This window comes from Pristiophorus japonicus, chromosome 11 (genome assembly GCF_044704955.1).
Source record: "Pristiophorus japonicus isolate sPriJap1 chromosome 11, sPriJap1.hap1, whole genome shotgun sequence".
In the NCBI taxonomy this organism is placed as follows: Eukaryota; Metazoa; Chordata; class Chondrichthyes; family Pristiophoridae; genus Pristiophorus; species Pristiophorus japonicus.
In genome coordinates this window covers 783,534-798,221 of record NC_091987.1, presented here as the reverse complement: position 1 = coordinate 798,221, position 14,688 = coordinate 783,534, and the positions used below count along the sequence as shown (strand labels likewise).

At 46.6% G+C, this 14,688-nt stretch overlaps 1 protein-coding gene across 1 annotated transcript in view; it reads right to left on the bottom strand.

Annotated features, from left to right (window-relative positions):
- Positions 1 to 13,484, bottom strand: part of LOC139276388 (transmembrane protease serine 2-like) — a 125,643-nt gene extending 112,159 nt beyond the window's left edge. The window contains exons 1-2 of the mRNA XM_070894313.1: positions 13,365 to 13,484; positions 7,193 to 7,352 (exon numbers count right to left, since the gene is read on the bottom strand). Of these exons, the coding sequence (XP_070750414.1) occupies positions 7,193 to 7,352; positions 13,365 to 13,484 (280 nt within the window). The remainder of the gene's footprint in view (positions 1 to 7,192; positions 7,353 to 13,364) is intronic.
- Positions 13,485 to 14,688: the final 1,204 nt, after the last annotated feature.

Here is a 14,688-nt window from a genome sequence, read left to right as displayed (position 1 = left end):
CATGCTCCTGTTCCCATGGCCCCCCGCCCCGCCACCCCCGCCCACTGGTGTCTGGGCCAATCTTTAGACCTCATTACCTAAAATAGATGATGTGGCCATCCATTTCATTATTGATTGTGGGACCTTCCTGTGTGTGCAGATTGGTTGCTGCCTTTCCTACATTAGAACAGTGACCACACTTCAAATAAAGTACTTCATTAGCTGTAAAGCACTTTGGGTCGTGAAAGGCGCCTTATAAATGCAAGTCTTTCTTTTTCTTTTATTAGTGGCTCTGTGGACTTACGTAAGCCATAGACATCCGTATTAATGACTGCAGAAGCATGGTACATAGTGCAGATTTCATAATTGTTATGTCTGCAATAAAGGTACAAACTGAGTACTGTTTAACTAAGCAAGGTACAACCTTGGCTTCTGCTTTATTACGGCCCAAAGTGCCTGACTCTCAAAATGGCTGGTCTTTTACACCAGAGCAACACCATGTGCGTGCTGCTCAGTGGCCTCCAACAATGACGCCATCTGGTGGCTACAGACAGAATGTACATACATGACAATACCCCCCTCTGAGATCTTATCACAGTCTTTCACAGGTTGAGATGGTCCGGTGCTTTACGGTCCTGGGTTGACCGTCTCAGTTCGATTCCAGCCTTGGGTGAGTGTGCGGGGTCTGTTGTGGCTGGTGGCTGGATGGCTGACTTGTTGGGGGTGGCAGTGGCCATGTCAGGAATTGCAAGTCCATTTTTATTGAATAAGTCCGTGATGGAAATTCCGGATTCACTGATGACCCTCGAGTCCTCTGAAGACTGCTGGTAGGTTGGTTGGTCGTCGACGGTTTCCTCGTCCGACTGCTCTGGCTCATCTGTGTGCCTCAGCTTTGTCTGATCCGTGTGTTTCCTGCAAGTTCACCCATTCTTGAGCTTAATAACAAATACTCTGTTGCCCTCCTTGGCCATGACCATACCAGTGATCCATTTGGGACCCTGACCATAATTCAACACATATACAGGATCATTAACAGAAATCTCGCATGACACAGTTACGCGATCATGGTACCCTTGTTGACTTTGTCTTCGTATTTAACATGATTATTTAAGTCTGGGTGTACCAGAGGTAGCTTGGTCTTAAAACCTTTTTTCATCATGAGTTCAGCAGGCGACACCCCTGTGAGTGTGTGGGGTCTTGTCCTGTAACTCAGCAGTATGCAAGACAAGCGGATCTGCAGTGACCCTTGGGTTACTCTCCTCATGCTTTGCTTGATAATTTGTACTGCACGTTCTGCTTGCCCGTTGGACGCAGGCTTGAATGGTGCTGACCTTACATGTTTTATGCCGTTAAGTTTTACAAACTCCTGAAACTCCTGACTGGTGAAGCACTACCCATTGTCGTTCACCACTATGTCAGGCAGACCATGTGTCGCAAACATGACATTGAGATTCTCTATGGTTACCGTGGACGTACTGAATGACATGATTATGCATTCGATCCACTTCGATGATACGTCCACCATCACTAAAAACATCTTGCCAGGAAGGGACCTGCAAAATCTACATGGATCCTGGACCAAGGTTTGGGTGGCCATGACCACAGACTCAGCGGCGATTCCGCTGGTGCTTTGCTGAGCTGCATGCAGGTGTTGCACTAATGCATGCATGCTTCCAGCTCAGAATCAATTCCTGGCCACCATATGTGGGACCTGGCGATGGCCTTATCTGGATGTGTGCTGTGTAACTCACGCACGAACTTCTCTCTCCCTTTCTTGGGCATTACAATGTGATTGCCCCACAATTTACAATCTGCTTGAATAGACAGTTCGTCCTTGCGACGAATGTACGGTTTGGCCTCCTCGCACATTTACTTAGGTAAGGCAGACCAATCCCCTTTGAGGATGCGACCCTTTACCACCGATAATATCGGGTCCTGGCTGGTCCAGGTCTTAACTTGTTGAGCCGTGACAGGGGTACCTTCACTCTCAAAAGCTTCCATGATTAACATTAAATCCGCCGGTTGTGGCATTTCCACCTCCGGTGTTGGCAACAGCAACCGGCTCAAAACATCATCACAATTCTCTGTGCCAGGTCTGTGGTGAATGACATAATCATAGGCAGATAATGTCAGTGCCCACCTTTGGATGCGGGATGAAGTGTTGGTATTGATACCTTTGCTCTTGGAAAACAACGAAATGAGCGGCTTGTGATCGGTCTCTAATTTGAACCTCAGATCGAACAGGTATTAATGCATCTTTTTAACACCATACACACATACTAAAGCTTCTTTTTCTACCATGCTGTAGGCTCTTTCTGCTTTAGACAAACTTATGGATGCATACATGACAGGTTGAAGTTTCCCCGACTCATTGGCTTGTTGGAGTACGCAACCAATTCCATATGACGATGCGTCACAGGCCAAAACTAAACGTTTACATGGGTCATAATGTACCAGCAGCTTGTTCGAGCAAAGCAGAAAGTTCTGTCTTGCAATGCGCCCCACACCCAGTTGTTGCTGTTGGAGCGGATTTTTGGACATATACTTGATTGTATACGGGACCAAACATTTGTTTTATTTTCCCCTTTAAATGAATTTTGTAAGGGACAATACTGATGCATTATGCTTTAAATAGTTAGACTTCAAGGTATGCTGGCCTTGAGTTAATGGAGATAGGAAAGTGAGATAATGAACACTGGAGAGTTAAGTGCTGGGTATGTTTGTTTATACCGGTGTCAAAAGCCTGCACTTGTTTATACTGCCCTGTCACAATGCAGGATGGTTTATATCAAAAGCTTAGCCTTCGATAGTCAAAGCTTTGTAGTCCTAAAGCATGTGTTGTAAAGTGACGTAATTTGTAAGATAAAAGAACTTCACTGCAGATACCAATTTGAGAAGTGGTTCAAAGACAGGGGTCTTTAACACTTCTCCCAAAGCTTTGTCTCCGATTTAATAAACCTCTCTTTATATATTATACAGTCTCGGAAATATTTTTCCACAACAGTTGCCTTTTCTCAATAGCATGTGCAGTGGTTCAAGTAAAGTGCTCAATTTAGGTAGGAAGTTACCAAAGTAGTTGAGTAGACCCAGCAAGGAACACAGCTCCGTCATGTTCTGTGGCTTGGGTGCATTCTTGATGGCCTTGGTTTTCATGTCAGTCGGTTTGATGCCATCAGCGGCTATTTTTCTCCCGAGGAATTCAACCTCCGGTGTCATAAAGACGTACTTCGAGCATTTCAGTCTGAGTCCCACTCTATCCAAATGCAGTAGAACCTCTTCCAGGTTGTTCAGATGTTCCTTGGAGTCACGACCGGTGATCAGGATGTCATCTTGGAACACGACGGTTCTGGGAACGGACTTCAGTAGACTTTCCATATTCCTCTGGAATATTGCTGCAGCCGAGCGAATTCCAAACGGGCACCTGTAGTAAATAAACAGTCCTTTGTGCGTGTTAATGCATTAAGTCTCTTCGAATCTCAACCAACTCCTGCGTCATATAGGCCGACATCAATTCCAGTTTTGTGAACGACTTCTCTCTGGCTAGGGTCGCAAACAAGTCATCGGCCTTCGGTAATGGGTACTGACTTTGTTTTGAAATTCTGTTGATCGTAGCCTTGTAGTCTCCACAGATTCTGACTGTGCCATCACTTTTCAGCACAAGAACAATGGGGCTGGCCCATTCATTAAATTCGACCGGTGATATGATCTCTTCACGCTGGAGTCTGTCCAGTTCAATTTCTACTACCTCCCTCATCATATACCGCACTGCCCAAGCTTTGCATCTGAGTCCACGTGGATCTGCACCTTGGCTCCCGTGAAGTTGCTGATACCCGGTTCGAACAGCGAGGGGAACTTGCTCAATACTTGGGCACGTGTATCTTCCTCCGATGACAACGCCTTTATGTCGTTCCAGTCGTATCTGATTTTCTCCAACCAGCTCCTGCCAAGCAGCGTTGGGCCATTGCCTGGAATCCACAGTGGTAACTCGGGTACCACACCGTTATACGACACAGTAATTTGTGCACTGTCAATCACCTTTATCAATTCTTTGGTGTACATGTGCAGCTTGGGGTTAACAGGGCTCAGCCTGGGCCTCACAGTCTTAGTATCCCACCGCTTATTAAATGCCCTCTCGTTCATGATCGATTGACTCGCCCCCGTGTCCAGTTCCATCAATACCAGTATCCCGTTAAAATTTACATTAATCAAAATTGGTTTACTCTTGGTTATGAAGGAGTACAGTCCATACACTTCCTCCTCTGGCATCTTGGATTGCGTATCCGGAACCACGCTAGTCTAACTCTCATCCTCCACGTGGTGTGTCGCAGCACGCTTGCTCATCTGCGGACACTTGTGCTGGAGATGTCCCACTCTCAGACAGCCTTTGCAACTATATTGCTTAAATCAGCACTGCTGGTGCCGATGATTTCCCCCACAACGCCAACACGGAGAAGTCGGATACATTCCCGCTGGCGGACTTTGAGCAGTCACAGGTTTCACAAACGCAGCCGGATAGGCCCCGCAATGTGGCGCTCTGCCGAACGGTGAATCAATCGCATTTACCGTACTTGCCGAGGTTCGGTTCTTCACCGATATTTATTTTACACTCCTGTCCGTCGTCATACATGATTGAGTGATCTGGATGGCCCTTTTTCAATCCAACTCCTCCACCGCCAGACCTTTGTGCAGGATCACCTCGTGGTTGATACCGATAACAAAGAAGTCCCACAGCATGTCTGCCAACACCGTCCCGAACTTGCACGGTCCCGCTAGACGTCTCAGGTCAGCAACGAATTCCACCGCGCTCTGGCCCTCCGACCGAACGTGTGTATAAAACCTGTATCTCGAGATGATGATGCCATCGTCTGGCTTGAGGTGTTCCTGTATCAATGTACACAACTCCTCGTACGTTTTCTCTGTTGGATCACTAGGCATGAGTAGATTCTTTATCAGACCGTAGATCTTTGAACCGCACTCAGTGAGGAACACGGCCCGGCACCGATCTGCATCGTCGACCCCCTTCATTTTGTTGGCCACGAAGTACTGGTTCAAACGGCTCACAAAGTCTGACCAATCTTCTCCCTCCACGTATCGCTCTAAAAATCTAATTGTGCTCATTTTGCAAACAAAAGTTCTTATATTCTTGTCGCCAAATGTTATGTATGCAATAAAGGTACAAACTGAGTACTGTTTAACTAAGCAGGGTACAACCTTGGCTCTGCTTTATTTAGGCCCAAAGTGTCTGACTCTCAAAATGACTGGCCTTTTATACCTGAGCAGCACCATGTGCGTGCTGCTCAGTGGCCTCCAACAATGATGCCATCTGGTGGCTACAGACAGAATGTACATACATGACAAAAATAAAGAAAGAAAGATTTGGATTTATATAGTGACTTTCACATCCTCAGGCCATTACAGCCTTACAGCCATTGAAGTACTTTTGAAGTATAGTCACTGTTGTAATGTGGGCAACACGGCGGCCAATATGGACACAGCAAGCTCCCACAAACAGCAATGTTATATAATCACCAGATAATCAATTTTCGTGATGTTGGTTGAATATCTACAACAACAACAACTTGTAATTATATAGCGTCTTTAATGTAGTAAAACCTCCCAAGGTGTTTTCACAGTAAGGTTACAAGACAGAAATTTGACACCGAGCCACATAAGAAGCTTGGTCAAAGAGGTAGGTTTTAAGGAGCATCTTAAAGACAGAAAGGGAAGTAGAGAGGTGGAGAGGTTTCGGGAGCTTAGAGGTTACGGCCTAGTCAGCTAAAGGCACAACCACTGATGGTTGAGCGATTATAATCAGGGATGCTCAAAAGGGCATAATTTGAGGAGTGCAGATATCTCGGGGTTTGTGGGGCTGGAGGAGATTACAGAGATAGGGAGGGGTGAGGCCTGGAGGGATTTGTAAACAAGAGGGAGAATTTTGAAATCGAGGCGTTGATTAACCGGGAGCCAATGTAGGTCAGCAAGAACAGGGGTGATGGGTGAGCAGAACTTGGTGCAAGTTAGGACACGGGCAGCCGAGTTTTGAATGACCTCAAGTTTATGTAGGGTAGAATGTGGGAGTCTAGGCATGGATGGTTTCAACAGCAGATGAGCTGAGGCAGGAATGGAGATAGGCAATGGTACAGAGGTGGAAATAGGCGGTTTTATGATGGCACAGATATGTGGTCGAAAGCTCATTTCAGGGTCAAATATGAAACCTAGGTTGCGAACAATCTGGTTCACCCTCAGATAGATGCTGGGGAGAGGGATGGTCGCTGGCTAGGGAACGCAGTTTGTGGTGGGGCCTGAAGATAATGGCTTAGAACTTCCCAATATTCAATTGGAGAAAATTTCTGCTCACTGGATGTCGGGCAAGCAGTGTGTCAATTTAGAGACCATGACAGGGTCGAGAGAAGTGGTGAAGAGGTAGAGATGGGTGTCATCAGCGTACATGTGGAAACTGACGCTGTGTTTTCCAAGGGGCAACATGTAGATGAGAAATAGGAGGGGGCCAAGGATAGATCCTTGGAGGACCCCTGAGGTAACGATGTGGGAGTGGGAAGAGAAGCCGTTGCAAGAGATTTTCTGGCTATGATTAGATAAATAAGAATGGAACCAGGCGCGTGCCGTCCCACCCAGCTGGACGACGGTGGGGAGGCGTTGGAGGAGGATGGAGTGGTCACCGTGTCAAAGGTTGCAGACAGGTCAAAAAAGGACGAGGAAGGTAAGTTTATCTTTGGACACAGTCACAAAGGATGTTATTTATGACTTTGATGACAGCCATTTCGGTACTGTGGCAGGGGCGGAAACCGGATTACTGGCCAGGAAACAGGGAGGTAGATCTCCCCTGCTGTTCTTCTACATGGGGCCGTGGGATTGTTTACGCCCACCTGAAGGGCAGACGGGGCCTCAGTTTAACACCTCACCTGAAAGACAGCACCTCTGAGAGTGCAGCACCTCCGACAGTGCAGCACGACCTCTGTACTGCACTCAAATGCCAGCCTTGGTTAGTCTCCATTCCATGGTTTGTTCACACACTATAACTACTGCACAACATATTTTACTGTATCAGCCAGGCACACGAGAATGTCTCATGCCCAGGGCGAGATTGGAAGAGTCCCCTGTCCATTTTATCATATCAGAAATACACACATCTGAGTCGAGCACCAAGCGCTGCTAGAGAGACTAACCCAGGAACAAGATGTGTGTACCTTACCTTGCACAGCAACAAAACTGTTCTGATTGAATGATTGGCTTCCGTAAGTTGGAGGCACGTAGGGATTCAACGATGGCGGGTTGTACATAAAAGATGATTGCCCTCGAAATACATGTTGAGCATTGGGCGAATAGTTCGGATCCATGTATAGAACTTCTCCCTGAAAAAAAAAGGTGTTCATGTGAAAAGAATTTAAGTGTCAATTTCCTTCTCCTCCTTAATTTTTCAAATATTTATAATTATAGCAGAGGTATAATTTTCTGTGAGATGAGCAGTCGAGCCATCCATTCATCGGCCGTTTACCACACTGATGTTCACTGCCCCGCGATGCGCCAGACACATCTTCAAGCTCTGCTCTCCCACCCCCTCGCCCCCCCCCCCCTCGCCATTTCCTGAGCTGAGCTTCAGTGAGTGGGGAGCTGCCAAGTAGGGAGCTGCAGGGATCCCTCTGAGTCATGGATAGAGGATTGGCTAACAACAGAAAACAGAGAATGGGGATAAATGGTTCATTCTCGGGCTGCCAATTAGTAAATAGTGGGGTGCCACAGGGATCAGTGCTGGGACCCCAACTATTTACAATCTATATTAACGACTTGGAAAAAGGGACTGAGTGTAACGTAGCCAAGTTTGCTGATGATACAAAGATGGGAGAAAAAGCAATGTGTGAGGAGAACACAAAAAATCTGCAAAAGGACATAGACAGACTAAGTAATTGGGCAAAAATTTGGCAGATGGAGTATAATGTTGGAAAGTGTGAGGTCATGCACTTTGGCAGAAAAAAAATCAAAGAGCAAGTTATTATTTAAATGGAGAAAGATTGCAAAGTGCCGCAGTACAGCGGGACCTGGGGGTACTTGTGCATGAAACACAAAAGGATAGTATGCAGGTACAGCAAGTGATCAGGAAGGCCAATGGAATCTTGGCCTTTATTGCAAAGTGGATGGAGTATAAAAGCAGGGAAGTCTTGCTACAGCTATACAAGGTATTAGTGAGGCCACACCTGGAGCACTGCGTGCAGTTTTGGTTTCCATATTTATGAAAGGATATACTTGCTTTGGAGGCAGTTCAGAGAAGGTTCACTAGGTTGGTTTCGGGGATGAGAGGGTTGACTTATAAGGAAAGGTTGAGTAGGTTGGACCTCTACTCATTGGAATTCAGAAGAATGAGAGGTGATCTTATCGAAACGTATAAGATTATGAGGGTGCTTGACCAGTAGGCATCGTTGGTTCAGTGGTGTAATGGTGAGCACCCTGAACTTTGAATTCAGCGATCCGTGTTCAAATCTTAAGCAGGAATGAGGTACTGAAGTTGCATGTTCAGCCATGAACTCATTGAATGGCGGTGCAGGCTAGAAGGGCCGAATGGCCTACTCCTGCACCTTTTTTCTATGTTTCTATGTTTCTAAAAACTAGTCTTAAAACACTCTACCAAAACGCACACAGCATTCGAAATAAAGTAAATGAGTTGACGGCACAAATCATTACAAATGGGTATGATTTGGTGGCCATTACAGAAACGTGGTTGCAGGGTGGCCAAGACTGGGAATTAAACATACAGGGGTATCTGACGATTCGGAAAGATAGACAAGAAGGGAAAGGAGGTGGGGTAGCTCTGTTAATAAAGGATGATATCAGGGCAGTTGTGAGAGACGATATTGGCTCTAATGAACAAAATGTTGAATCATTGTGGGTGGAGATTAGAGATAGTAAGGGGAAAAAGTCACTGGTGGGCGTAGTTTATAGGCCCCCAAATAATAACTTCTGGGTGGGGTGGGCAATAATCAAGGGAATAATGGAGGCATGTGAAAAAGGAACGGCAGTAATCATGGGGGATTTTAACCTACATATCGATTGGTCAAATCAAATCGCACGGGGTAGCCTGGAGGAGGAATTCATAGAATGCATACGGGATTGTTTCTTAGAACAGTATGTTACAGAACCTACAAGGGAGCAAGCTATCTTAGATCTGGTCCTGTGTAATGAGACAGGAATAATAAGCGATCTCCTAGTAAAAGATCCCCTCGGAATGAGTGATCACAGTATGGTTGAATTTGTAATACAGATTGAGGATGAGGAAGTAGTGTCTCAAATGAGCATACCATGCTTAAACAAAGGGGACTACAGTGGGATGAGGGCAGAGTTGGCTAAAGTAGACTGGAAACACAGACTAAACGGGGGCACAATTGAGGAACAGTGGAGGACTTTTAAGGAGCTCTTTCATAGTGCTCAACAAAAATATATTCCAGTGAAAAAGAAGGGCGGTAAGAGAAGGGATAACCAGCCGTGGATAACCAAGGAAAGAAAGGAGAGTATCAAATTAAAAACCAATGCGTATAAGGTGGCCAAAGTTAGAGGGAAACTAGAAGATTGGGAACATTTTAAACGACAGCAAAGAATGACTAAGAAAGCAATGAAGAAAGGAAAGATAGATTACGAAGGTAAACTTGCGCAAAACATAAAAACAGATAGTAAAAGCTTTTACAGATATATAAAACGGAGAGTGACTAAAGTAAATGTTGGTCCCTTAGAAGATGAGAAGGGGGATTTAATAATGGGAAATGTAGAAATGGCTGAGACCTTAAATAATTATTTTGCTTCGGTCTTCACAGTGGAAGACACAAAAACCATGCCAAAAATTGCTGGTCACAAGAATGTGGGAAGGGAGGACCTTGAGACAATCACTATCACTAGGGGGTTAGTGCTGGACAGGCTAATGGGACTCAAGGTAGACAAGTCCCCTGGTCCTGATGAAATGCATCCCAGGGTATTAAAAGAGATGGCGGAAGTTATAGCAGATGCATTCGTTATAATCTACCAAAATTCTCTGGACTCTGGGGAGGTACCAGCAGATTGGAAAGCAGCTAATGTAACGCCTCTGTTTAAAAAAGGGGGCAGACAAAAGGCAGGTAACTATAGGCCGGTTAGTTTAACATCTGTAGTGGGGAAAATGCTTGAAACTATCATTAAGGAATAAATAGCGGGACATCTAGATAGGAATAGTGCAATCAAGCAGACGCAACATGGATTCATGAAGGGGAAATCATGTTTAACTAATTTACTGGAATTCTTTGAGGATATAACGAGCATGGTGGATAGAGGTATACCGATGGATGTGGTGTATTTAGATTTTCAAAAGGCATTCGATAAGGTGCCACACAAAAGGTTACTACAGAAGATAAAGGTACGCGGAGTGAGAGGAAATGTATTAGCATGGATAGAGAATTGGCTGGCTAACAGAAAGTCGGGATAAATGGGTCCTTTTCGGGTTGGAAATCGGTGGTTAGTGGTGTGCCACAGAGATCGGTGCTGGGACCACAACTGTTTACAATATACATAGATGACCTGGAAGAGGGGACAGAGTGTAGTGTAACAAAATTTGCAGAGGCCGCTGTGGGGTGTGAATACATATCCATTAACACCATGTTGGCACTGCAGGGGGCAGTCATAGAGCCCATCAATGTCGATTCAAGCACTGTGTGTGCAAGGGCTGTGGAACAAGGGGCACCTCCAGCGAATGTGCAAACGATCTCTGACTCACCACGTGGCAGAGTCAGCAGAGGACGACCGATCCAGCGAGGATCATGCTGAAAGAGCAGGAGAGGCAACTCAACCTGAGGATGAAGTGGAAGTGTATGGGGTACACACCTTCACCACCAAAAGCCACCAACATAATGTTAAAAGTTAAACTTAACGGCATTCCAGTCTCCATGGAATTGGGAACGGGGGCGAGTCAATCAATCATGAGCCAGAAGGCTTTTGAGAAACTGTGGGGCAACGAGGCACAGAGGCCAAAACTGAGCCCGATTCACACAACGCTGCGCACTTACACCAAAGGACTCATACCTGTTATCGGCAGTGCGGCAGTGAAAGTATCATATGACGGAAGGGTGCATGATTTACCATTATGGATTGTACCAAAGTTGTTCGGCAGAAGCTGGCTAGGAAAGATCCGATGGAACTGGGACAACATCAAAGCACTGTCTTCGGTGGATGATGCCTCGTGCACCCAGGTGTTAATCAAATTCCCGGCGTTATTTGAGCCAGGCATCGGCAACTTCACAGGCACCAAGGTGCAGATCCATCTTGTTCCTGGGGCACGGCCCGTTCATTACAAGGCCCAAGCAGTCCCATATATGATGCAAGAGAAAGTCGAGATTGAGCTGGACAGACATCAACGTAACGATCAACCGAGTCTCGTTTCAGGACCAGTACCCACTACCTAAAGTGGAGGACCTATTCGCATCGCTAGCAGGGACAAAGTCGTTCACCAAGCTAGATCTAACCTCTGCTTACATGACACAGGAGCTGGCTGAACCGTCAAACAAATTGACGTACATCCACACACACAAAGGACTGTTCGTGTACCACAGATGTCCCTTTCGGAGTCACTTGGCTGTGGCCATCTTCCAGAGGAACATGGAGAGTCTGCTGAAATCGGTTCCATGCACCGTGGTGTTCCAAGACGACATCTTGATCACTGGTCGCAACACCACTGAACACTTGCACAACCTGGAAGAGGTTCTAAAGCGACTGGACAGAATGGGACTCAGGCTGAAACGCTCCGTGTGTTTTCCTGGCGCCAGAGGTCGAATTTCTGGGGAGAAAGATTGCGGCAGACGGCATCAGACCCACGGACTCCAAGACGGAGGCACCCAGATCACAGAATGTGACGGAGCTGCCTTCGTTCCTGGGACTCCTCAACTAATTTGTTAACTTTCTACCGGGGTTGAGCACATTACTGGAACCCTTGCATTTATTGCTACGCAAGGGTGACAACTGGGTTTGGGGTAAATCTCAAGAGACAGCCTTTAATAAGGTCAGAAACCTGCTATGCTCTAACAAGTTACTTGTATTGTATGACCCATGTAAACGTTTAGTACTAGCTTGTGATGCGTTGTCGTACGGGGTCGGTTGTGTGTTACAGCAAGCAAATGTGTCAGGCAAACTGCAACTGGTTGCATATGTGTCCAGAGGTTTATCCAAGACTTTAAGAGTATTGTTGAGAAAGAAGCGTTAGCATGTGTATACGAGGTTAAGCAAATGCACCAATACCTATTTGGTCTCCGGTTCGAGCTCGAAACCGACCACAAACCGCTTATCTCACTGCTCTCAGAAAGGAAAGGTATCAACACCAATACTTCATCCCACATCCAAAGATGGGCACTAACATTGTCTGCGTATGACTATGTAATCCGTCACAGACCAGGCACAGAACTGCGCTAATCCCCTCAGTCGGCTACCATTGCCCACCACCGGGGTGGAAATGGCGCAACCCACAGACTTGCTTCTGGTAATGGATGCTTTTGAGAGCAAGGGGTCACTCGTCACGACTCCACAGATCAGGACCTGGACTAGCCAAGACCCTGTGCTATCACTAGTAAAAAGCTGCTTCTTTAATGAGAGCTGGTCGGCGGTTCCCGGGGAAATGCAAGATGAAATTAAACCGTTCCACGGACGTAAGGATGAATTGTCCATCCAATCGGATTGTCTCCTATGGGGGAATTGCGTGATCTTGCCAAGAAAAGGCAGGGAAACGTTCATATGCGACCTACACAGTCCCCACCCAGGCATAGTCATGATGAAGGCTATCGCCAGGTCGCATGTTTGGTGGCCCGCCATTGACTGCGAATTGGAATCATGTGTACACCAATGTAACACTTGCTGACAGTTGAACAACATACCCAGGGAGGCCCCACTGAGCCTGTGGTCATGGCCTTCCAAACCGTGGTCCAGGGTCCACATAGATTTTTCTGGCCCCTTTCTAGGAAAGGTGTTTCTCGTTGCAATGGACGCTTACTCTAAATGGATTGAATGTATAATAATGTCATCATGTACGTCCACTGCCACCATTGAAAGCCTCAGGGCCATGTTCGCCACCCATTGTTAGTGACAATGGACCGTGTTTCACCAGCTCGGAATTTAACGAGTTCATGACCTGCAATGGCATTAAGCATGTCAGGGCTGCCCCATTTAAGCCCGCTTCCAATGGTCAAGCGGAATGGGCAGCCCAAACCATCAAGCACAGCTTGAAACGCGTAGCGGACGGCTCCTTGCAGACCCGGTTATCTCGGGTCCTGCTCAGCTACCGGACACAACCCCACTCGCTCACCGGGGTTTCCCCTGCAGAATTGTTAATGAAGAGAGCACTCAAAACCAGGCTCTCCTTAGTCCACCCGGATCTCAATGATCATGTAGAAACCCGGCAGCACTGGCATAACGTATACCACGATCGCACGGCTGTATCGCGTGACATTGAGGTTAATGATCCTGTGTTTGTTCTCAATTACGGTCATGGTACCAGATGGATTGCTGGCACTGTTTTAGCCAAGGAGGGGAATAGACTGTTTGTTGTTAAACTGTTGAATGGGCAAACGTGCAGAAAGCACTTGGATCAGACCAAACTGCGATTCACTGACAACCAAGAACAGTTTGAAGAAGACTTTACCATCTATGATCCACCGACACACACCCAACCTGCAATCGACCTCGCGGTCAACCACGGAGATGAACCCACCATGCCCGACAGTCCGACCAGACCAGCCACACTGCCATACAGCAATGATCCGACCCACTCACCCATTCCAGGGCTTCAACTCAGGCGATCGACCCGGGAACCCAGAGCACCAGATCGCCTCAACCTGTAAATAACTTGTACATAGGACTTTGGGGGGGGAGTGATGTTATGTATGCAAATCTCACCAATGCGTAAGACTTGCCACTAGGGGGCACATCTGTGGGAGACCTAAGGGTCACCTGTGCACCCTGGGCAAGCAGGTATAAAAGGCAATCCACCAGGCTACTTCCCCACTTTGGAGTTTCATTAAAGCGACCAAGGTCACAATGGTTTGAGCTTACAACACAGTCTCGTGGAGTTATTCTGAACATAATACACTGGAGTCAGGGAGAGCATTCCTGACAGGAATAATTTTTCTCTTTTTAAAACTTACCTTTCAGTGGCGGTCACTGCCTAGGCCCTCATGTCCGCTTAAGAATCTCAAGTGGAATAGGGCCCGCTCCTGCGATTTAGCAGAGGGTGACTAAAACAGACTCTAGGCCCCTTGTGTACAAGTGTAAGGGGGCCTAATGCCTGTTTTAGGTGGCTACTCGTGTTGCCTGAAAAATAGCCAAAGCTGGTCCGATGTTTTTCAGCTGTCCTTGGGGCACAGGCCCTGGTTGTGCCTGTTTTGTGAGGTGCAATTTCTACCCCCATGATTCTACCTCAGGCCAGAGAGAAGAAGGGCAAAGTTGCAACAAAAAGGGTAGAAACTTATCCAGGAATACCCTCCCGAAAAGAAAGTGGAAGCAAAACAATTTTGAGTTGGTAACGCCTTACTGGGTAAGTGAGGAAAGACATATTTCAACTGACTAAGACTGTGCTGATACAGCGACTCTGGCCACAAATCTTCGGGTGCTTGGTGATATCTGAAACGAGGAAGAAAAAACTGCTTTGTGAGAGGAGGTTATCAATGAAGACCGTGCAAAAACCAACCCGGTTTA